The sequence below is a fragment of the Balaenoptera acutorostrata genome, chromosome 14 (assembly GCF_949987535.1).
Source record: "Balaenoptera acutorostrata chromosome 14, mBalAcu1.1, whole genome shotgun sequence".
NCBI classification, from domain to species: domain Eukaryota; kingdom Metazoa; phylum Chordata; class Mammalia; order Artiodactyla; family Balaenopteridae; genus Balaenoptera; species Balaenoptera acutorostrata.
Genome location: NC_080077.1, coordinates 85,648,142 through 85,673,065, shown reverse-complemented (window position 1 = coordinate 85,673,065; position 24,924 = coordinate 85,648,142). Strand labels below are relative to the sequence as shown.

Sequence of the window (24,924 nt, the reverse complement as noted above, 5' to 3'; positions counted from 1 at the left end):
TCATGCAGATGTACTCCCTATAGATAAACATCTTCTATGGTGGTGAAAATAAGTGGTATATCAGAAATATAAAAATAGGGCTCAGTCCAGGGGCTCCAAATATAATTGTGTTGAATACTAGTTCTCATAATTTCTGTATTTTATTTCCTTTGCTATAAATGAGAAAAAAGACTTACTGCCACAGTACGGAAAGATCCTACTAGGACTCCATGCGCCTTTGTCTTGGCGGGAGCATTTCCTTTCCGGCCTTGAGTGCCTGGTTATCGGTCCATAACTTAGAAACGTAAGAGCTGAGCCAGGCCTGGCCCTTACTCTACGGACTCGCTCACTGACCCCGCACCTCCTCCTGAAGTGTCTGCCGTGTGTCCGGGCGCCGTCGTAGGCACTGGGGAGAGAGCTGTGAGAGAAGACAGACGAAAGTGCCTGACCCCTGTCTGGGGAGACAGTGAAGAGATAGTTAAGTAAAATACGTCATGGGTCATGTTTGCTAAGTGCTGTAGGTAAAAGAGAACAAAAAGCAGTGGTGTGATTTAAAGTAGGGTTGGGGGCCCCCGAGATACCGTCGGAGCGAAGACCTGAGGAGGCGGGGCTCCCCGGCCGTGAGCGGGTGGGACCAGGAGGAGGACGCGCTGGCGGGGCCGGCTGGGAGTGACCCTGTGACCTGACTTCCGCTGCTGCTCTGGGTGTGCTGGACATGCACGGGAGGATTCAAGCAAAGAAGTACCTCACCCGACTTGGGTTCTTCAGGAGCCCTACGGCCACCCTGTTGAGAGTAGTGTAGCAAGGCGAGGTGCGGGCCGGTGACACAGGTGGGAGGGGTGGTGGCCACGGGAGTTGCGAGAAGTAGCCGGTTCTGGGCCTGGTTTTAGAGAGAGAGCCAGTGGGGTTTGCTGCCCGGTGGAAGCTGTAGGGTGTTTCCCTCGGGGAGTGACCCTGCGGGACAGGCGGGCCTGCTAGGCGGTCCCCAGGAGCCGCGCGGGCCGGGGCCCGGGAGCCGGGTGGCGGGACGGGCCTCGGGTGCCCAGCCCTTGGCGCGGTGGTGCTGCGTAGTCGCGAGCCTGGAGCTCGACCCCTGACCTCGGCGAACGCTTGTCCCTCTCGCTCTCAGCGCGTGGGTCAGCGCGGCGTCTCTGCCGTCCAGCCGTTCGCCGTCACACGGTGTCTCCATTTGTCGAGCTCCTGTCCGTGTGTCCCTGCCTTCCACCGCCCAGGCTCAGAGTCCCTGGGTTTTAGGGTTTGGGGACGGCAGCACCCCTCCTCTGGTGTCAGTGTCTGGGAGAGTCAGCTGCGCTGGCAGCGGTTCCGCTTCTCTCACTCTCAGGCCTGTGAGTCGGGAAGGCTGCTGTCTTTTTAGACAGGGGGAGAGCGTCAGGAACCCGTGTCCTTAGGGGAGAGCCGAGGTCCGCTTAGGGCAGGACGGAGCGGGAGTGTTTGAGGGAGAGGTTAAGGGTGTAGAGAGGGCTTTGTGGGTGATAGACAGTTCTGGATCATGCGCTGGAGCAGCTCCAGAGGCGGCAGGGTGGGCGATGGGGTCAGAGAGAGGGATTGGGGGTCTTGCTGACGGAGTTGTAGCAGCAGGAGACCGGGAGCCTTACCCAGAGCACATTACGGCTCTTCCCTCCTGCTGGTTATCAGTAACCTAAATGCCTTCAAAAGGTATTTGCAGACTTTGAGAGAACAGCACTCCTAAACCAGGATTGATTGTTGGTGTCTCCCTCGGGCAGCAGACTGTTTCTCTGCTGCCCAAGGTGAGCGTGGCACTCTGGTTTTCCCCTGGAAAGTGAGACGCAGTGGGGAGGGGGGGCAGGTGCCTTGCAGTCTGGTTTATGGTCGTGCAGAAACGATGGCATATCCCCATGTGAATGAGACCAGAATGGGCGTAAACTGAAAACATCTGCAGAAAATACAGAGAAAATCCCCACAGGGTTAGTTCAGTTACACAGCCATGGCGGGCCGGGAATCCCAGGGTTACTGTGTGCACTCAGGATCACATTCAGTAGACTCCTATAGCGTAAGAGCCAAGATCATTTTTTAGAAATTCGAACTCCCCTTTAAACGGCCCTTTGGCAAGTCTTTTTTTCAACCTGTTTTCTTCGGCTCACCTTTCCAGATGTACTCCCCGTCCCAAGGTCAAACATAAAATGCTGTCTGTTTTAGCAGCAAGAGTCAGCAAATTTTTTTCTGAAAAGGGCCAAATGTTTTTAGCTTTGCAGGCCTGACTCAGCTCTGCCCCGTGATGGGCACGTAGTGTACACGAGTGGGTGGGCGGCGAGCGAGGCTGAGCTCTGCTGAACTTGAAGATGTGCTCCTGATCGTACCTGCAAGGGTGACTTCGTCTGTAGGTGTTAACTCACGTTGGAAGCTTGTAGAAATACTGTTTATTCAGTGCTTTACTGTCTGATACCAGAAGTGGGGTCAGCTACTTGGTTATTGCCTGCCCTCTGATGTTGGAAATAACCAAGATCTTCGGGCGCCTCTCGACTGAGGCCCAGATTGAACAAACCCTGGATGCTGCAGACACAGACCCGCTTGCCTGGAATGTGTCCCCGCCGTGTGAGGAGAGAAGTGAACCTGGCTTCCAGGGCCTGTGGGCCGGTGCTCGCCACGCCCCTGCTCTGTGTGCTCCCGTCCGTGCTTTGGTGATTATGACTTCGTTTTCACGTGACGAAAACTGACAGACTGCTTAGCAGTTGGTTAGGGTAATCCCGCATGCTTTTATTTTCTTTCTTTTTGAAGAAGATCCCATCTGAGATTAGAGTCTTCAGGGGTGAGCACCGGCTCTGAGCGTAAGGCTTGAGCAGCATCGTAAACTGCAGGCTTCAGCTCAGTCTCCCCAGAGGTGGGAGCCCTCCGCGGTGTCCGTCCTCAGCTCCCGTTCCGTGTGCACCGCCGGCCGCCTGCTCCCTGCTCAGGAGGCTCTGAGCGCAGGCCCATTGGGCACGGGGGGGCGGGCTGTGTGTGTGTGTGTGTGTGTGTGTGTGTGTGTGTGTGTGACTCGGGGACCTCAGAAGAGCTCACAGAGAATCGAGTGTGAGCTCGGTGATGAAAGTCATACTGAACTATAGAGATGTATTTAGATAGAGGCTTCCTCAGTTTTTGCTTAATTGAAAAGCTCAAAGGAACATACAGTACAGCTTTGGGCAAGTTTTAAAGTCTTCGCTTCATGCCTGTGTTTCAGGAAATAAAAGCATTAGCTTATCACAGTAGCCAAGTTCAGGTGGGTTGACAATGCTAGTTAAACGTGGTTTTTAGTAAATAACCGGCTTAATTATCTAGTAATATATATATTCCAGTTTTATATAATGAGAGGTGAATATATTACTTTTTTTCCTCTAAATTTTTTTGTTTTTATAAGATTTTCTGAGCAGAAAACAAACTAAAGGATAAAACACCCACAGAAAACACTCTAGTTACCTTTAAAGCAGAAAATTCCTGCAGGGAGATTTCTGTTTTTCAAAGGCCATACGCTGTAAAGTGAAACCAGCTTGTGACTGGGCGGACCGAAAGAATGCCAGCCGTGGCCCAGCCCTGGACCCCGCCTGCGGCCCGGAGCTGTACACTCGGCGGGTCCGGGGGTCGGGGTAGTTTGTGTGCCACCCCTGTTTTCCAGGGAGGGAGGAAGAGGGCCGCTCTGTCTAGCGTGAGTGCCCGAAGTAATTTTGTAGTCTGTTATGCTTTTCAGCTGCGGCTTAAAACCTGATAAAAATGTTTATCTTTTCTGCTGCCAAGCGTATGGTCCGCGAACCATTATAGACTGTTATTACCCTTTCAGAAAGCAGGTCTCGGGAATCGGTGGTAGTTCTGTGTGATCACACCTGTGGAGCGAGAGCAGGCAGGTGGGGGCCGGCGTCGCTGGGGGAGACCCGGCTGCCGGCAGCTCCCCGCATGGCCCCGAGTCCGGGCTGGGAGGCAGCCGAGGGCGACAGGCGGGCCAGCGGGAGGACCAGCACCGCAACCCGGGGACGAGGGCGCGGCCCTGCCAGACCTGGGCCGAGAGCAAGAGGGCAGCTTCGCGGGCCTCCGGGGACCGTGCCGGCGACAGGAAGCAGGCAGGCGACGCTCAGGTGTTGAAGGAGCGAACACGGCTGCGGATGAGGCGCCTTATGCCTGCAGGTGTCTGAGCGCCTGAGCGTGGCTGATGATCGCGGCGGGCGAGCAGTTGCGGGGGGCGGCGAGGTTGGGAGCCGGGCTCCTCTTTCCTGCCCCCCGTCCCGTCCCCCTCGGAGCCCTGGCTCTAAGCTCAGGCCCCCCAGCCCCCCGGCCTCAGGACCACGTCCAGACTTTGGTGGTTTCCCTGCACCAGTTGCTTTTCTCAGGAGGGAAAACTTCTCCCAGAAGATCCCCCAGCAGAGTTGTCAGGGACCCGCTGGGCCAGACTTGCATTCCGTGGCCTCTCTCCAGGGCGGGCGAGGCCTCTGCAGTGGAGACGGCTCTGTCGGCAGGAGGCCTCTGCACAGCACCTGGCCCGGGTGCGTGTCAGCCTGCGACGGCCCTGCAGCGTGGAGCGTACTGTACACGCACACACGTGCACACGCGCGCACACACATACACACACGCGCACACGCACACACACCTTTGCCCCTTTTCCTCCCCCCCCCCCCCTTTTTTTTTTTTTAAACAGACGAGGACGCTGAAGCTGACAGAAGTTGGCTTCCAAGGCTCGGCTTCTGGGCGACAGAACTGGGTGCAAACCCAGGTCTCCCTGACTTCACAGTCCCGTCTCGGCTCGTAGATGAACCGCAGCAAGATGTTTGACTCAAGTAGTAATTAAATGGTCATCTTGTTACCTTAAGAAACACTGAGATAGCGCCTGCCGTGTGCCGGCCACTGTTTTTGCGTGTTTGCAGACATTTATTCGCTGGATCTTTGCAACAGCCCTGAAATTGGTGAACTTCCATTGTTTTCATTTTACGAATGAAGAAACTGAGGCACAGAGAGGTTAAGTGAGTTGCCCAAAGTCACACCATTGGTAGATTACAGAGCCTGACCCGTGTTCTTAACTGTTACACTGTGTCGAGCTCTGATAGGAAATGAAATTCCGAGAGTGCCAGGTGACACTGTGTCACATCCGACAGACATTAGGCCCGTTTGTCCAGGGGACAGCTGGCAGCATCGTGGCACGGGGGAGCCCTGGAGCTAGAGGCGGTGCCCTGGGCTCTGGCGTCGTCACCGGGAAGTGAACGCAAGAGCCTCTCCGTGGCCGTTGGCCAGAGCGTAAACGAGTGGATAGTGTGACATAGGCAGCACAGCACTGTGCACAGAGGGGGGAGCGCGTGTCTCTGTGGGGACGGGGCGGGGGCGGGGGCGCCCGGGGCTCCTGCGGGAGGTGCTGGGGAGAGCGGTGGCTGCAGAGAGAGCTGACCTGTCCCATGCGGTCTGGCTTCATACTTGCAGAGTTCTTGTCTCTTGAGGCTGTAAAGTGGTACAGAAGTGTTTGAGATATGTATCTTATATACATATGAAAACTGTATATCTACATCATTTTTAAAGAACAGTCAGTTCTACGACGTTTGCTTCTGAAACCGCTTCTCAGCAGTTGCAGACGCTCTCGATCAGTGTGTGTGTCCCTGAGAGGTGGCACTGCGGACCCCTCTCAGCGCCGTCGCACCCGTCCACAGGGCACCCCCTGCCCCGAAGCCCCCCAGCTCGCAGGGACCTGCGGCAGGAGGGGCTCGGGAAGGAAGGGGTAAACAGAGCAGGAGGTTCACAGCAACTGTTAAGGCCACTCAGTCATTTCCGTAGGCTAGCCTAAAGGCCACCTGCTTAGCAGTAAGAAAAATTAACTAAAAATTAGAAATAAATAATTCCACTTGACTCTCAGCCATCTTTTTTTAAGCTTTTGAAAACAGTTTGAAGCTTGAAAATTTTAATATGCTTCAGATGAACGTCTGTGACTTGAGTTTACAAGGTAATAACACACGTGGGAGTTTATTTCATTTCATAAGGCAAGTGTGTGTTTTAATACAAAGGAATTCCAAGTAACATTTTTATTAAGGAAAAGGCTTTAAGTGGTTTCCTGAGTAGAAAATGAAAAGGGCTGTTTGAGTAACGTGAAAACGTGCAAAGCTTTAAGAAGAAGGAGTTTTGCCATTAAGGAGAGCATCACTGCGTCTCATGGAAGCAGGCTTCTTCTTTCAGTGCTGTTTCCACTTCAGATTCGCTGCTTCTCAGGATGACGCCTCACTAGTTACAGGTGACGAATTAGACTTGGCAGCTCTCATTGTAGCCAGGGTGTGCTCAAGGCTGAGGGTTCACGGTCAGTCAAGAGCAATAATGAAAAACATATCATCCACTTACTTAGCATGTTCCTCTCTGCCTTACGCTAGATTAGTAATACACAAAGTCTCATGCTGCTCCTTGACATTTTTTATCATTTGTGCAAATAGATTATGACCAGCTAATGCCTCTGACATTCAAGTAAAGGATGAATTCAATTAATATTTACTGAGCACCAGCCAAGTTCATGGGACTCTGGTCAACACGAGAGAACACAGCTGTGTGTGTGTCTAGTAGTACAAGTGGGGATGCGTCCACGTGCAGTCTGGAAATGAGAAGACAGAGGACTGTTGCTCAGGGAAGAGTGGGATTGTGGAAGAGAGACGGTTATGAAAATTCAGCGTGAAACCTGGCATAATGCCAAAATTCACAATTTACATTTTATTTTCCTCCACTCAGGGGTTACTTTTCTTGCTGCTGCTAGTCAGAGGAGGAGCAGATGAATTTTTCATGCTGTGCAAACTGACGTCAGGCAAAATCTCATGTGTCCTGGGGTCATCTTTAGAGTGAGTGGCAGCCGGGAAGGGCGAGCGAGCCCCCAGACACACGGGCTCCTCGTGCCTCCCGTTTGTCGAGCGTCTTGTGATTTAAAGCCCGTCTGCTTGTTGTTGAGCAGACAGCTTCGGACGACCGACGGGTCAGGGCTGTGATGGCGCTTGGAGCAGAGCTGTGGAGAGGGGAGTAGGGTTGCTGAGGCGGCTGAGCCAGGCGTGAGCCGTCGTGCGTGCGTGTGTGTGTGTGTGTGTGTGTGTGTGTGTGTTGCCGTAGCTGCAGCGGTGCTCCCAGCTGTGGACAGTGGTGCTGGAGGACAGGGTTGTGATCGAGAGAGAGAACTGCAGCCTCACTGCCGTGGGGGCCCGGGGTAGGGGTTCCAGCCGGGATGCGGTCAGGGCACCGAGGTGGCCGGTCGCCTGGGCGTGAGGCCGTGAGACCGGGAAGGGAGACGGCGGGGGTACCGGCAGCAGTGGTTGCAGGGCCTTCCAGGAGAACGTGGACTCAGAGGAAGAGGTTTCCAGGGAGCAAGGGTCAGCGAGGGCCAGATGTGGGGAGTGGAGAGGGCAGAGACTCAGAGGGGTTGGTAACCAGACCCCTGGTTCTTTTCAGAGTCAGTGTCATTATTTCCCTTCTTCTCCCAACAGAAGCAGGATCGCCCCCCCCCCACTGTCGTTTTACCCCACGGCTCTGCTGTCCCCGAGAAACCCTCTGGTGATCTGTTTGGAAAGCATTTCAATTCACCAGTCATTTGTGGAGCGTTTGCTCTGTGCCAGCGCTGATTGAGGAGACAGCCGCACCCGCACCCTCTTTCTGACGGAGGATGGGGGGACAGGGCCTAGGCAGTCAGTGTGGTGCAAGTGTGAGCATGTGGGGCGTGCCCGTCACACTCAGTGCGTTCACACGCTGACAAAAACCTAAAATGACATTACTGATAGGAAGGCACCTGGGAAGGCTGCCGCTTTGCAGCCCCTGGATTTGGGGGGGAGGAGTTGGGAGGCTGCCTGGCCAGGCGGGGCGGGAGTGCGGGGCCGGAGGGGTGGGGCCAAGGGGGGCAGGTCGGGGGGCCGGAGGGGTGGGGGCCGCGGGGGGTGGGACCGCAGGGGGCGGGGCCGAGGGGGCACAGGGCAGCGCGGGGGGGGGGGGTGGAGGGGAGGGGGCTGCGCCTCGTGCACTCAGCAGGGAGCTGGGGCCCAGGATTGCGCCCGGCTAGTTGGTGCGGCCAGCCTCACCCTCTGTGCCCTCTTCTCGGGAGGCGGGGCAGCTGCCCCGGGGAACTGTTTCAACCTTGGACGGGGTAGGGGCACTGCTTCTGTTTGGGGGAACCAGGAAAGGCTGCTCAGAATGGTTATAGCAGTTGAGTTTTCCAGCTGTACCACCGGAGTTATGTTGAAATCCTAGTCTTATTGTGTCAAAACCTCTGGAGGTGATGGGGGCGTTAAACTGAGACACTTTATATAGCGCTTGATCAGAGTACCCGGCAGCAGAACTTAAAAGTGTTAGTATTAATAGTGTGTTATTAAAAATCCGAAGTGTTATATTCTTATTTCCTTTTAGTTTATACATGGTATCATTCAAAGGCATTTGGAATGGGCCAAGAAGAAGACACTAAATATTGTTTTAAGTACTTTGTTTACCTGTACTCATTTGGGTTTTTGCTGTCAGGTGAGTTCTGGCATAGCCACGATTAATAGAATCGACAGCTACATGGAAGGCTTCTAGATGGTAGAAGTGGCCTTCACGACGTTGTGATATTTGAAATGCTCCCTTCTTTCTAAGCATCTGCCGGTGTCGTGATGTGAAGGAGGCCAGGAACCGCGCGCTGGGCAGGCCTGCTCCTGTGAGATGCAGCACCGAGTTTTAACAGCTTTCTTTCTTTGGCTCAAAACGGTTAAGCTTTTCTTGTGAATTTCTGGTATGTGTGCAGTATAAAACAGTCATCTACCAACTCGGTTTTCAGACCAAACATTAGTCTGAAATCTTAGGGTAACGTAGAAAGAAAATAGTTGGCCACAAGCAGCTAATTGTAGGCTTGATGCCTTGCCTGTAAAATTGAAATTCCTTCCCTGTTTTACTGCATTGTCCTGATTTCTTGTTTGCTCATTTCCTCTTCGAGGGGTCCTTTGTGCTTCTTTATCGTTCTTTCTGGTGTTGTTCCAGCTAAGTTTCTGCCGGTTGCCTCAGGCTGTTCTCGTACTCTGGCGCTCCCATTCTGTTTGTGTCCACCGGCTGCTGTTTCTGCATGTTGACGAGGGGGGCTGCTCCCCCCCCCGCCCCCCCCCACCCCTGCAGCCGAGCCAGGAGTCCGTGCGCACTGGGAGGTGCTACTCGTGCGCAGACGGCCACTCCCGCCCTGGAGGCGCTGCGTGGCCTGGCCCTTGGCTGCCCAGCCCCTGGACGGGGAGGTTTCCATTGGTCTGGGTGTGTGTGCACGTGTGCCCACGTATCTGTGCACTCTAAATGTAACCCGTGTGGATTGAACTGTTTTTCTTACATTATAGTGATAATGTAAACATTTACACTGTTTAAACCATTTAATTTGAGTAAGACTTACTCTCTCTAAATTTTTAAATGTTTATCTGAAAAACTGCTTTTAACATCTTGGTATTCTATGGCTTTTGTGGCCTCTGAGCTTCTGTTTGATCGGCGGCCAGGACGGTGCCACTGGTGAACCCTTGATGGAGAGGCCGCGTCGAGCTGCAGTGGTTGTGACGGGGCTGCCCGTGTCCCGGGTGCCCCTCCGTGGCCGCACCGGCCGGGCCCCGCACTGTACCCTGAGGAGATGCTGGGCCTGGCAGGAGGATGGGGGCGGGGGGGTGGTGCGTGTGGAGACAGGCTGGCGCGGAGTGGGTTCTGAACTGTTGACGCCACTGCTTCTCTAACTTAGTACTAATAATTGTTAACTGTGTAAGGGTTGGTTTTTAAGGTTCAGACTTTTAAGTGATTTCTTTATCTACAGCTGTAACTACGTGACTTTCGTGCAATGTGGCTTAAAGAAAAGAGCACTCACTGGTCCAGGGCTCAGAAGACTTGGTTCTAGTACAAGTTTTGCTGCTTCGCTAGGGAGGCGACATCGAGTCTTTAATCTCTCTGTGCCCTGGTTTCTGTAACTGGGGGTGATGGAAGGAGATGCCTTCTCATTCTCCATGGAGACAGAAATGATAACATGGAAACGTTCTTTTAAAAAGTCCAGGAAGCAGGTGATGTTTATAGTGATGGTAGTGATAACTAGCCTTCCCCTGTCCTTTTTAAATACTGAAAATAAAAAAACACAAGTTTTGAAACGAATTGAAACAGTCCTTTGTAGAGAATGTGTTTTAGCAAGACAAATGTAGTAAGTCAAATTAGCAGACATTGAAATCCAGTGGGAAAACTCGTAGGGAATTTGTTTACTGATTTTGCAAGGTCGAGACGTTTTCATGTAAGTTAAGCATTTGTTTTTTGACGATTCTGTGAATGCTTAGCTTTTTTAGTAACAAGGAGAATTGATGGGAGTTCTAATCCGTCATATTAGGGGATTGTGTGGGGAGAAGACTGGGGGACTTTGAACAGACTTAAAAGACTGTACTACTTTGAACAGACTTAAAACTTCTGAAACATGTTCAGTTTATAAAGTAATGCAAATGCATTATTTGCTTGTAGTCGATGAGCCTCTTGGTTCTCACACAGTGCTTCCTGAGCTCACTGGTGTTGTATAAGCTAATTGACATGTCCTGGGGCAAAAAACAGATTGATACCTTTTTCCCCAATTCACCAAAAATAATAATAGTAGTAATAATAATAAGTTAATGATAGCATTTTCTCATGTTTAAGGGTTTTTTTAGTATAAATTTGTCCTAATTGTTAGTGTTTGCTATTACTTGAAACAGCAAAAAGTTTTAACTGAAAAACTGGGAATAGTTACTTATGCTCATTTTTACTTTTGTTCCTCTTGGTTGTGGTTTATCTTGGAGGACATGTGCTTCTGTTTGTGAGTTTAAGTTGCATGCAATACAGGCATATTTCCTGCTAATAAAGCGCTTCCGTGTTCACGTGATAGAATGAACGTGTCTGTCTGATGAGGTTGTCCCCCTGTCCTCAGCTCTGCAGCTTAGGGGTTCAAGCACCACTGACTCACATGGCAGTGTTATTTGAGTTTCTTTACCGAGTTGTGGATGGCACAGAGATGTTCCTTTAGTTGTGTTTTTAATCTAGAATACCCTGTCCTTCTAAAATATTTTATTTCTCGTTCATATTACCTGATGTACTACACATCAGGTAAATGGAATGTGGAATGGGCTGGAAAACATAAAATAGCACCTGAAAGAAGTCTAACTTCAGAATGAATGTTGCCACTTTGAATGAGCTAGAAATGGAAAAAATTACTTTCATGTATGAGTCATATTTGAATTCTTTTATGTCATGGTTGGGTGTTAGCTTAAAGTTCTGTATATTATAAATTAGTAATAATCTACGCATTCTTTTATTGCTTCACCTTTAAATTGTCCGTAGTGCTTATAGAGATATAACATGTGTAACGCATAAACGTATGTACTGAGTATATTTTTTTCATGGCTCTGATAACGTGATATCATGGAAAATTATTGATAAATATTTGCAATTGGTTTCTTCCAAACTAACCTTTCATGGGTTTCACACACACTTTTATAAATTAAGGAGTAAAGAATATTTTACTGTGACCATTTATTCATTGCAATTAACGATAATTTGTTTCACTGAAGCTTAAACAGGGAAATAAAAGATACTAATTTCTATAGTTACACCTCAAAAAAGAGAAGAAATCTGTGAGTCTCTGTGGGTTGTGACAGCGGTACCTAGTACGTGGTAGATCTTCCGTTCAGTCTGTCCAGCATTCAAGGGTCTACTCTGTGCAAGATGTCTTGGAAGACGCCTCATCTGCCCTTGAGGAGCGTGTGGCTCATCACAGGCGTCAGGGGAGGCTGTAAGAAGCTGTCACGTGGGAGCTCGCTTAGGGCGTAAGTCCTCGGAGATTGGCGTTGTGGTGTTCTCAACTGTTCCTTGGGTCGTGGCCACGGAAGACTGAGCCGTGTGAGCTGTCCTGCTCCCTGAAAGCCCGTGCTTGCAAGCTCCCTGCACCGCCCCCCACCCGGCCCCCCACCCGACACTCGTGAGTGCTGGACCGGCGTCGGGGGGACGAGAACTCCGAGGGCGAGCAGGGGGCCGATGTGGGGTGTCGGCGCCGCCCGGCGGCTCAGTGCCCCCAACACCGAAGGTGCCGCGCCTGGATACAGAGAGGGTCTGTTCCAGTGTTGTGTGGATACTTCCTACGGAATCAGTACATATAGTGTATGTTTGTTTTCTTTCTGTCCAGTTTTTTTCCTTATGTAACTTTACAATTTAACGTTTCAGACATTTTAAATCATTAAACTTTATTTCCAAGGTAGGTAAACGTGGCATGAAGTAATATTGGAAACACTCGCACACACACACGCGCACGCACACACACGTGCGTATTCATGGACAGGCAGCCTTTGTAGGAACATGGAGTCGTACCCCAGCGTAACCAGTGACCGCAGAAGTGGTGCTGGTCTCATAAGGTTATGGGATTAAGTGAGGTAATGTACGTGAGGTACTCAGAACAGCACCCTACGTGTAAGGAAGCATCAGGACACAGAATAGTGTCAGTAGTATAATACCGTTTGTTAAACAGGGGTCTGCACATATACTTAGAAACCGGTGGGTAAAGAATATTTCTTCGAGAACAAACAAAACTGGGAATGGTTTCTTTGGGAAAGAGGAGGGAGCCTGGGGTAGAAGGAGGGCATACATTTTGTTGTTAACTTTTTGAACTTCTAACCATATGTTTTTAGAATAAAGCCATGTTTCAAGTAATTTAAGAGATTCTAGAATCTTTAAGACAAGAATCTGTTTTTTTCAGACGGCCCTGCTGAGATGCCAGTGACTAATGGGAACACAGCCACGGGACAGGCCTTGAACGACGATCTGGACATCTTTGGACCGATGATTTCTAATCCCTTACCCGCAACTGTCCTGCCGCCAGCTCAGGTATGTGTTAAGAGTATGGTTTTACACTGTGTATTTTTTTTTTGTAAAGTTTCAATTTTGAATTGTTTCTAACTTGAAAGCCTCTAGATCTTTAGGCCAGGAGTTGGCAAACTAAGCCTGCAGCTTGTTTTTGCAAATAAAGTGTGATTGGAGACGGCCACTCCGTTTACTTACACGCTGTCTGTGGCCGCTTTCACACTGCAAAAGCAAGCTGAGTAGTTGCAGCAGATATTCTATGACCCACAGAGCCTAAGAGTCCCTGTCTGAAGTTTGCTAACTCTTGCTCTAGGCAAACGGTGTTTAGAATGAGTAAGTGGGAAAACTCGGACTGTTTCAGCCTTGCCTGCAATCCACAAGGTTACTTACTTCAGAGGTTTTTGAACTGTTCGGTGTGTGAACATGGACCAGAAGCCCATAGTTCTTTTCTTGTGCTCTGTCGAGCCAGCCCAGGACGGTGTTTCCTTCCGGGTGCAGGAAAACCGAGAACGAGAAATTCTAGCAAACTCAGTACTCACATGCTTTTTTGCGAAGACACATTATTTCTTAGCCTTAAAACCTGCCTTTTTTTATTTTAATGATTTTTAAAAAAATTATTTAGCACGTAATATTAACAATAAAGATTTTTAAAAAGTATCAGTGGTAAAGAAATTTTGACTTGCCTTCTTAACATTACATGGAATTTCTTTTTCTTTTTTTGCCTTTATTCTTTTTTAAAAAAATTGAAGTCTAGTTGATTTACAATACTGTGTTAGGTTCAGGTGTATAGCAAAGTGATTCAGTTATACATATATGTTCTTTTTCAGATTCGTTTCCCTTATAGGTTATTATAAAATATTGAGTATAGTTCCCTGTGCTATATAGTAGGTCCTTGTTGGTTAACTGTTTTATATATAGTAGTGTGTATATGTTAATCCCAAACTCCTAATTTATCCCTCCCCCCCTTTCCCCTTTGGTAACCATAACTTTGTTTTCTATGTCTGTGAGTCTGTTTCTGTTTTGTAAGTAAGTTCATTTGTGTCGTATTTTATTGATTGATTGATTGATTGATTGATTGCCACGCCACGCAGCATGTGTGGGACCTTACAGGGATCGAACCCGTGTCCCCCTGCAGTGGAAGCGCGGAGTCTCAACCGCTGGAACGCCAGGGAAGTCCCTGTGTCGTATTTTAGATTCCACATATAAGTGATATCATATCATATTTGTCTTTCTCTGACTTACTTCACTCAGTATGATAATCCCTAGGTCCATCCATGTTGTTGCAAATGGCATTGTTTCATTCTTTTTATGGCTGAGTCATATTCCATTGTATATATGTACCACATCTTCTTTATTCATTCCTCTGTCGATGGACATTTAGGTTGCTTCCATGACCTGGCTATTGTAAACAGTGCTGCTATGAACATTGGGGTGCATGTGTCTTTGAATTATGGTTTTCTCTGGGTATATGCCCAGTAGTGGGATTGCTGGGTCGTATGGTAGTTCTATTTGTAGTTTTTTAGGGAACCTCCATACTGTTCTCCATAGTGGCTGCACCAATTTACATTCCCACCAACAGTGCAAGAGGGTTCCCTTTTCTCTACACCCTCTCCAGCATTTATTGTTTGTAGATTTTTATGATGATGGCCATTTTGACCAGTGTTAGGTGGTACCTCATTGTAGTTTTGATTTGCATTTCTCTAATAATTAGAGATGTTGAGCATCTTTTCATGTGCTTTTTAGCCATCTGTATGTCTTTGGAGAAATGTCCGTTTAGATCTTCTGCCCATTTTTGGATTGGGTTGTTTGTTTTTTTGATATTGAGCTGCATGAGCTGTTTGTATATTTTGGAGATTAATCCCTTGTCGGTCACATCTTTTTTTTTGTTAAATATTTCAAATATTTTTTCAGCTTTATTGAGGTATAATTGAAAAATAAAATTATATGTTTAAAATGTATAATGAAATATGTTGATATATGTATTCGTTGTGAAAAGATTCCTACCACCAAGTTAATTAACACATCTATCATCTCACAAATTTACCTTTTTTTTTTTTGTGAGAATGCTTAAAATCTACTCTCATTGAATTTCATTTATACAATACAGTATAATCAACTATAGCTACCATGTTATGCATTAGATCCTCAGATCTTACATCTTATAACTGAAAATGTGTACCTGCCCCCCAGCCCTTGGCAAACACCATTCTGCTCTGTTTCCATGGGTTTGCCTTTTTTTTTTTTTTTTTTTTTTAAGATTTCACATATAAGTGATACCGTGCAGTATTTGTCTTTAAGGTGAGATATTAATATATAACTTTCAGGGACATAGGTTACTCTTAAGCATACAATTTAAGATTCTGTTTTAAATTTACAAATAAGCAACTAGTTTGTTGTAGTAAAGTATAATTTTTGAGGTAAAATATTTCTCTTTCTCTAGAAAACCTGAGCCAAATGGGAATTGTTTGGATGGAAAGTTTTAACAAGAAAGAACCAATGTCTTATTAAGAAGACGAATTACATATATTTTTATTATATATATTTATTGTCATTATGATAGTCATTGTATAATTAACGCTGGAATTGAGCAAATAGATTTCTGAGGAATCATTAGTTTAAGTGGAGCTTTATCAAAAGTTATCTTCAGCATTACTGTTTATTTTCAGAAAAGATAGCTTTATTTTATGGCTTTGCCTCTTCTCCTTCCCCCAACACATAAAAAGAGGAACTAAGTGTTGCTAGTATTGTTTCAGTTAACATTAGTTACCTTGTGAATGTGTGCAGGCGTGGGTATGCGTGTGGTAGTAAAAAAAAAAGTCTAACGCTAACATTTTGGGTGTGGAAAGCAGTATTTGGGATACTTGACAGTCCGAGCGTGAAGAGCAGCAGCTTTTGGTCTAGCGTGCTAGCGGGGCCGTTCGGCCCGCCCGCCTTCCTTGGACTCCACTGCGGATGGGCACCGCCCTGCAGCTGCCTGCGCGCTAGACCCCACGGTCAGCCGAGGCCCCGTGAGCTCTGTGCAGTCAGAGCAGCGAGCGGACAGTGCGGACCTCAGCCCCCCTCCGTGTGCGTGCCTGCGCCTCCTCCTCGTGCCCCCGGGGCTGCTCTGGCGTCTGTAACTGAGAGGAAACAGGGCGGGTCTTCAGAATCACACCTCGTTCTTTTTCCGGCATGTTTTTGGACCGAAATTGTGTCAGTTCTATGGAGCCCTCTAAAGTAATTTGGTGAACAGAAGTATCTTCCATCCAAACTACATGTACAGACTCTAATCCAGACATGTTGTCAAAATAATGTCTTTGAAAATTGGGGGAGGGAGAGAGAAGGTGGGTTAAAGCACACATTTTACACACACACACTGTACATAGTTTACTAATTTGGTGGCTTTTTATGTTGTGAAATTGAATTGGACCCCACTAGGCATTACTCTGAACCCTGCTTCTGTCAGTCCTGATTTTCTGAGCGTGGTGCAAATCCTGGTTGAAGATTTCCCCTCACGTGAATATGAGCTGGGTTGACGTGACCGTCTGCTTTCCTGTCTGGCTGTGTGGTCTTCCCTGAGAAAGGGGCTGGGAACGCTCAGCTGACCCGAGAGCACGCGTGTACCGGGGGTTGAGGGGCGTTGTTCCAGTGTCCCCCAGGGTGACACGTAGAAGCCCTCCCTTTCCTGTTCTGTCCATAATATCCACGTCCCCACAGCATCTAGACCCACGCAGGTGCTGTGGCCTGTCCTCGGTGTGGCCCCAGATCCCAGACGGCCAGAGAGCCTTCGGCTGGGGGTCCTGCGGCCTCCGGAAAGTGCGCACCTACAGGCAGCAGTGGTTCTCCTTTACCTTGGAGTGGCCCTGCCGGCCCGTGGAGCGCCCCCATCACCCGGCCCGTAAATGGCCGTTGCAGCACCTGCTAGCCAGGCTGCCTGGCGTGGCTGTGCTTTAGACTGTGTCCCTGTGGAGGCAGGCGGTCATCAGAAGGAACGTACGCGCCTGGAGCGCGGGGCTGCTCTAGCGTGAGGTGGATAATAGCAGCTTTCCCAAGCACTCGGGGTTCTCGCACACGTCTGTGTCCCCCTCGGGGAATAGACCGCAGGGTTTGGAGCAGGTTCTTAGATTGAACAGAAGCCACACGTGCAGGAGGATCCTCTAGTAGGCGGTTGCTTTGTTATCTAGCGACATCAGCAGTCGGCACTGCCGTCTGCAAAGTGCTGCTTGTGGCCGTCAGGCACGGCTGTCAGGTAGCTCCCCGCAGGCCCAGAGAGGGCGTGGCAAGGCGGAGCGACAGGCCCAAGGGCACTGTGGCGAGCCTGCAGGGCCCACGCGCTCGGCCTCCGCCTTCTGCCGCTTCATTGGCATGTCACGTATATTTGATTCAGGCCCACTGTTGTACTTGAATTCCATCGTGTCCGGTTTCTTACACATTTCAGATCTTTTGCAGAATTATGTGGCTTTTTTTCCTGTCTTAAAATTCTTGCTTAATGTCATAATAGATTCAAAATATTGTTCTGCTTAAGTTAGTCTGTGAGCATAATGCTTGGATGCCAATTTATTGAAAGGTTTTTTAGCCAAGGCATTGAATGTTTGATTTTTTAAAAATTCAAGCCAAATCATGTACACTATGATTTAACTTCTACTTGCTGCTCACCTCATTCTGTAGTTTGAGAAGACTCTTATCCAGTTCTTACTAGTCTTCATAGACTTCTTTGAAACTCTTCACATCTAAGTCAATTCCCTATACGCAAATGTGACTGAATATTTAGTGACCGCAGAGATCATTAAAGTGAGGCGTCAGTTGTGACTGTGTAGTACTATCTGTGTGCAAGATACAGGAGATGGAGTGAAGTTTTTTGTTTTGTATCACAGTATCCACATGCTTATCTGTATTCGTGTGCTTGCCCCTGTCCACAAGTGGGATGCAAGGTGTAGGGGAGAGTGCAGGTGGTCACAGTTTTGCCGGACCTCATATCTGGGTAGACTGGAAGCATTCTAATGTTGTGGTTAAAACGGGTTAGGTTAGGTTCATAAAAATATCATGATGTCGCTTTTGAGAAACAAAACCTTTTTTTTTCCTGCCCAAAGAAGACAAAATCAGCCATTGCAGGACCCTCTTGCCGTCTGCTGTAGTTGTGGAAATGTTCTTCATTCCAAGGGATACCAGTCCTTGGCAGCAGTGATTGCTGCAGGAGATGTGCAAGCATCTCCCAGGAATGCTGGTCCTCAGGCAGCACCACATGCCTGTTGTTGAAGCCACTGTGGTCAGGATGTGATGGGCAGAACTCAGCATCAGAGAGGTTCTGTCGACTCCTTGTACATTAACAGATTCAAAACAGGAAATGTTCCTCTCTCCTGCATGTAGGTTTTGCATGGGCTCGTCAGTGATTCCCTTTAGTGTCACCATGTTACCTTCTACAGTTGTTAGTTAGTTTCTAATTTCACAACTTCATTTGGATTTCGAGGAATGGATGAGGTGTGTTTTAGTGTGCAGAATTCGACAGCTTGTTTTGGTATCTGTCTCAGGGGACGTCCTCTGTACCACCAGCTGCCGCTCTGTCTGCAGTGACATCTGGGGATCTGGATCTGTTCACTGAGCAAGCTACCAAGTCAGAAGAGGCGGCCAAGAAACAGCTCTCCAGGGACTCCATCTTATCTCTGTACGGCACAGGGACCGTCCAGCAGCACGGCACTCCTGGTAACGCACTTCAAGTCTGCTCTCAGTGAACTGCAGTGGCATCGCTAGAAGTGTATCCTTTGTGCTTATGTAATGTCAATTGTATTTCTTCCTTGTTTTTCCTGTGTGGTGAGTGCTTTCACAACTACAAAACTGAAATGAAAGAAGCATTCGGATTAGAAAGCATATACAGGATGCACAAAACTTTATTCATTTAGGATTAACAAGCTGGTCCCATGTCACTTAATGTTGTTTCACAAGCCTTATAGGACAAGGATTATCTTTGAAGAATTATTTAAATTTGATTTGCGTGAAGTTTATAACTCTGTACAGTATGGTATTCTTTCTGCAGGTAAACAATAAGTCTGAAATAGCACATGAAATCAAAAAAAGCTTTGAGGTTTTCTTTTTTAATATAGTCAAAAAGAAATACTAGCACGATAAAGATTTGTGTTTGCACAGTTTTAATCTGTCATTTGCTCTAAAATAATGGGCTGCATTTCACATAAGAGCTGAAATTATATGACGTCTCAGCTGCTTCCATTAAAACCAGAGACAGTCCACTCTGACTTGTTTACTTGGTAATGAGAGACCAGTGGTGCAAATCAGCAGAAACACAGTCTCACGCTAATATAGTCTGGTCTTCACAATGGGTATTTTATGTAGCTGTTGCACAAGATCGCTTTATCCTAATTAGACTTGCTCAGGCTCGTGACTGATTTGTCCACTTCCTGGAGGTAGCCAGCTCTGAGGGGGTAGTGTGAGCTGGTCTGAGCAACAGGAGCCGCCAGACCGGAATTCAGGTTTTCGCCGTGGGTAGTTCAGGAAGGTGGTCTTCCTGTTTCTGTGCTGACAGAGGTGAGTGCAGCGGCATGCGGTAACCCTGTTCTCTTCATTTGTTTTCTCTGCTTGGTTCTTCTGCTGCAGGTGTGTTCATGGGACCCACAAATATACCGTTTCCCTCACAAGCACCGGCTGCATTTCAAGGCTTCCCGTCCATGGGCGGGCCTGTGCCTGCAGCTCCTGGCCTCGCGGGAAGCGTGATGGGGCCGAGCGCGGGCGTGATGGTGGGCGTGCCCCTGCCCAACGGCTTCATGGGAAACGCACAGACTGGGGTGATGCCACTTCCGCAGAGTGTGGTCGGCCCCCCAGGAGGGATGGTGGGACACGTGGGTGCAGCCCAGAGGAAGTTTGGCCTGCCACCATCTCAGCAGCCCCCCTGGAGCCTCTCCCAGGTAGGGTCCTTTCTCTCCAACTTCTCCAAAATCAGAGAAACCAGATCTTTTTTTCTAAATGGTTTTATTTGTTTTTAAATCTAACAATCTGGCAGAAAGAATTGAGCAGGGATAATGTTATAAAAGGTAAAAACTGTCTAATCAAATAGACAAATGAGCCGTCATTATTCCTGTATTTAGAATATTCTGTAGAGATGTTAAGCACTTTTTCATTTCTGATTATAACACAGCTGTAATGGTGAATGTCCCTCATTTGTTTGTCACAGCTAGAAATCATCTTGGGCATCTTTTGAAATTAGCACCAAGCTTTAAACTCAGCCCCCTGGTGGGTTGTTTGTATAGATCACTTAGACCAACCTATTTTCACTAATAATTTTGGGGGTTCTTGGAAACTTTCACAAGTTAGAAAAAAATCCAGCCTCATATCCTCAAAGCACTGTTTTTGAGAGATCTAGGCTGTGCATGGATTTATAAAAAATCTTTTTGTTCAAATACATTTGTAAAGTTGTATTTTCTTCTTACTTACAGTCACATTTATGTTTAAAAAAAATATACACTAGTTCAAGAATTCCCGTAAGATATGAACCAGTCCATATTTGTGTCTTACATCCCCTCACATTACAAAATCCTATTTCCGCCTAAGTTAGTTTAGAGCCAGGAGATGACATTTTAGTATCACCTCTTTCAAATCCATTCTGACTTTCCTCTGGCTTCACAGACAGAGGCCTCAGACGCAGGCTCGTGGTCCCACTCTTCTTCCTTGTACGCTTCCTTATTTGCTGTTCCTCTGGTAGTTTGATGCCCTTGACTTCTGTTCTCGTCAGCATTCAGGGAATAGTATATAGCAATTTCTAACCGACATGAGCAAAATCACTGTATATCCCAGGAATGTCCCAAGTTATTTTTTACTATCACTATTTCAAGGAATATCTGTATGACATTGGTCTGTGCACTCTGGGAATCTCAAAAATTTTAAGTGCCAAATGTCAGTAATGGCTTTTGTGCAGCCGGAATGCTGAAGCAGACCCAGCTCAGGTTAGGGTGCCTGCTGAACCAGTAAGGACTTACCCCACCTTACTTCCGGGCACGCCGAAGCGGGTGCTCTTCTCCAGCTCTCTCTTGGTGGGGTCTGCTGGCCATGACAGGTACTAAACATCCTTTAGTACCTAGGAAGAAGTGACCTGCCCCTCCAGACACGGTGCCTCCTCAGTGATGTGGTTAGTATTAGGGTTTGTGAAGAACTAAGAACTGCAAACGGTTGAACTTTACTAATACAATCCAACCCTGAGCATAGGTTTTGAATCCACTCTACTTAGTGGTAAATCTCCTTGCCTTTCCTTCACTTACCATCAGTCTTAGAAGTGAGAGCACCACAGGGGAGGGTTAGGAGGCTTATGTACACACGACTCCAGTCTGGAAGAAAAGCACATGTAATCTTACACCTTTTGTCATATAATAGGCGTTTATATGGTTGGCTATAGCAAAAGAAAAATATGTTTTATGACCTTTTTTAATATTTAGAAAGTATACAGAGCTATTTAAGACTTGAATAAAGGCAGAACAATTGCCATCATATACAATTCATAATTTTGGAGTAGTTTACTTTCAAACATTTCCTTAGTCCTTAGTAGTTAAACTATAGTTGAAAGTATATCCTAGAAAGTATATAGTTGAAAGTATATGCTATTATAGTTGAAAGTTCGAATAGCAGACTCATAGCACATCCAGATGTGAATCCATAGATTGCTTTGGTACTTTTTCCAGTGGTTAATCTTTGGGGGACAAGAAATTGAGTCCAGAAAATGAATAAATATAAAATGATTTGAGACCACTTTATAGACAGGGCTGAAAAGCAGAAGGAAATAGCAACCAAGAAGGGAACACGGGAGCTATTTGCTTTCTGTGGAGAAAGCATCGTGTGGTCGTCTGCTTTTACCCCAGGGCTCAGACAGCTTTTCACATGGATGAAAAATACTTAGAGTTGCTATTAAGCGTCCGTGTCTCTCTGAGTAAATCAACTTCGAATAAAGGCCCGCTTCTACTAAAATAGGCTGGCTATTAAAAATGTCTAGCAGTGGCTGAAGAAACCAGGCCTGAAAAGTGAAGGATGCCTTTTGTGTGTTCACAGGTGAACCAGCAGATGGCTGGCCTGAGCCTGGGCAGCGCAAGCCCCGCGGCGGGCTTCAGCCAGCCCCCCGGCACCACGGCGGGGGCAGCAGGGTGGTCGGGGGCCTCGTCAGGTCAGACGCTCAGCACACAGCTGTGGAAGTGACCCTGCAGCACGGCCCCCCGCGCTCCCCCCCCCGACATTCCTGCGGAGACGCAGCCGGGTTCCCTGTTCATTCGTGTACATGATATTTTTTTCTTTTTTCCCCATTTGTTCATATTAAGAATTATCTGATTGATTGATTGACCGTGTTGGTCTGTACTGATGGATTAAATTTGCTGTGGCGAAAAGCAGGTTGAGAAACCATTTCATGTCGAGGGCAGCTTTTGCTCACAATTTCCCAGGATTTCATAGACACGGTATCTGGGAAGCTGCTCGGTCAACGTGCATAATCAGTTTCCCTGTCGATGAAATTATAGCTCTCGTGTTTGCATATAAGGGAAGTAGCTATCATGTTTGTTAGTAATACCTCTAACAGTATGAACCCCACCCCCAGATTAGCCAGTAATCCTGTAGGAAGGTACTGTATGATCAAATGTTTAATCATATAAATAGAATGTCAATGTATCACTGAGCACTGTTTTCTAGTGTATCCAGATTCTTTTATGTCGTCATTCACGTCACTGTGCTGTTGCTATGATGTGCTTAACCGGGAACGTGGTTAGAGAAAGGAAGATAAACCTGGATGTTACTACAAAATTAGTTGTTGTTTAACGAATGTTTGAAGAAGTCAGATTTTACCTGCCTCCCTTGTAATTGGGATCTCTTCCTATGTACACATAGTGCTAGCAAACACGAGACCTTTCTCTGCACTAGATGCAAACAGGGTAACTAAACAAGCCACTTCAACCCTTGAAGGTGTATCCAGGTTTATGACAGTAATTGTGTTTACATTTTATGGTGCCTAGTACTGACAGATGTCATATCCCTGTATTAAACAGATGAATCCATAGACCTTTTTTTGTGGGTTTTATTTCCTATGATATATACTGCCACCAATCTTACAAAAGTTACTTCACGTTGCAAAGTCACAAATTGGGAACGTGTTGTTGACAGAATACTTGTCATCTGTTTGTTTGTTTTGAAAACCTGTTCAGTTCTACCAGTTAATTATAAGGCCAAATGGGAAAAACAGTGTGTAAGAAGGTTCTCAGAATGGTACTAGCCCGCGTGCCGTTAGCTGTGCTGACAGAGACCCTCCGGGTTGGTTGTAAGGGAGCATGCAGGACAAATGGAGACAAGAGCGGAGGTCTCTACCCGCGCTCAGCTTCCGGACACGACCGCCCGGTAAGCAGGTGCCCGTCGGGAGGAGAGCAGAGCAAACGGCCCCCGGGTGCCCGCAGCCCTACCCCGCACGCCCGCCAGAGCACCAGCTGCGGCACCGTCACACCTCGATCGTCACCGCGTCCAGGTGGTACTTGGGCTCGTTGGCTAGGTTCACCTTCTCTGTCCGAGTGTGCCACACGAGGACCTGTGGGGAGGAGACCTGACGGGTAGCCATGCTCTCGAGGGACACACGGCAAGGTCAAGCGGCACGGGTGGCTCTCAAGGGACACACGGCAAGGTCAAGCGGCACGGGTGGCTCTCAAGGGACACACGGCAAGGTCAAGCGGCACGAGTGAAATGAATACCTTGGTGCAGTTACTTGCTTTCGGTTCCAGTTCTTCGACGGTCGTGATCTGCTTTAGAAAGTCAGATTCCTGCATCCCGGGCTGGGACCCACGACGCTTAAATACAGCTTTGGGGTTGGACAAGATGACTTGAAGGCTTACAGCAAATCCTTTGTGAAAGTTAAAAAAAAAAAAAAAAAGTCTTTAAAGTGAAATACTGGTGTACTTCTCTTTTTTTCTATATAATCTCGGTCACATCAAAACCTGTTATTTTCAGTGTCTACCGTGGACCAGGTCAGTTCACAGAGGTGAACAGGAGCGTTGCCTGCACCATCACAGTCTCAGAAGGACAGCCCACGCTTACAATAGAGCACGTCTGCCGCCCTGATCGAGGCTGTGTGTGGAGGGGGTGGCTTCTGGACACTGCGTAGCCTGTTGATGACAAAGGGTGCACGTCGCAGAGGCCGTCACCCCCCCACTCCCCCCCCCGGCACGTTTGGCCTCTGGGAGTAACTAGAACTAAGTACACCTGAAAAGCACACAGACTCGCCCTGCCTGTCCCCAGGGAGGAGGCCGCCCCGCTTTCCTGCCTGTCCTCTGACATCTCCACGTGTTCCTACCAAAGCCAGCGCTGCTCCGGTGGACCCGGAGGTTAGAAGACGGAGGAATCCAAGTCCGGTCAGTTAGCTGGGAAATGAATACAGTCATTTGGTATAAATTTCCAATTTGATTCCATCTGAAAAGCGGGGCGTGGGGGGCTGGAAATCAGTGCAGGAGATGAAATCAGGCCATTTGGCATATTTGGTTTTTGTAGTTCATTTTTCAAGGAAACAAATGAGTGTCAATTTCCTTAAATGGTTTGGTGTACTCTTTAGTCTGTAGTTTAACAAACTCTGTGTTACAGGCTTAGCCGTTAAGCGCTCCACAAGCCGTCTCTGGAAGCAGCTGTCACAGCCGTCCTAGCTGTTGTGAAAGTCTGCACCCCGACCTCTGCTCTTCACGACTAAGCTGACACTGTAAAGCCAGGCACCCTTCCAGAGTTAGGGAGAACAGTCTGCAGGAACGTTTTCTTAGCAACTTTTTGCCCTTCCCTACATTAACTGAGCTGACTTACGCTGCTTTTTGCAAACGCATAGTTAGCAAAGCTAGTATCAAATGATTCCCGTCAGTCACGGGGGAGCTGTGAGCAGAGCACAGCCAGCATCTCTGAACCTCTCCAGGTGCGGGACTGCAGACCCACGCTCCCGACCCCGCTGCCCCCGTGGGAGAGCGCACCACGAAGCTGCCTGCAGACACAGGTGGGCACCGCAGGCGCTGAGCGAGCCCGAACACGGAGACGGGTGCTGCAGAGCGCTGGCCCGAGGCCTGGCCCGGGGTCTCCACCAATCCCGGCGGGGCAGCACGTCCCGGCAGAATTCGGAGTCAGCACCTCCGTTTTCTCGTGGGTCCCTGCGGCTGAGAACCGGCCAAGTCACTCAGCCTC

General features: G+C 48.2%; 2 protein-coding genes across 4 annotated transcripts in view; one reads left to right on the top strand and one right to left on the bottom strand.

Annotated features, from left to right (window-relative positions):
* SMAP1 (small ArfGAP 1) overlaps positions 1-22,785 on the top strand; it is a 152,916-nt gene extending 130,131 nt beyond the window's left edge. For all 3 annotated transcript variants that reach the window (XM_057527961.1, XM_057527960.1, XM_057527962.1), the window contains 4 exons: positions 12,668-12,795; positions 18,279-18,450; positions 19,357-19,664; positions 21,793-22,785. In XM_057527961.1, coding sequence (XP_057383944.1) covers positions 12,668-12,795; positions 18,279-18,450; positions 19,357-19,664; positions 21,793-21,936 — 752 coding nt within the window. In that variant the 3' untranslated portion in view covers positions 21,937-22,785. The remainder of the gene's footprint in view (positions 1-12,667; positions 12,796-18,278; positions 18,451-19,356; positions 19,665-21,792) is intronic.
* Positions 22,786-23,052: 267 nt separating this feature from the next.
* The window catches only part of B3GAT2 (beta-1,3-glucuronyltransferase 2), a 69,424-nt gene continuing 67,552 nt past the window's right edge, over positions 23,053-24,924 (bottom strand). The window contains exons 3-4 of the mRNA XM_057527963.1: positions 23,463-23,611; positions 23,053-23,302 (exon numbers count right to left, since the gene is read on the bottom strand). Coding sequence (XP_057383946.1) covers positions 23,216-23,302; positions 23,463-23,611 — 236 coding nt within the window. The 3' untranslated portion in view covers positions 23,053-23,215. The remainder of the gene's footprint in view (positions 23,303-23,462; positions 23,612-24,924) is intronic.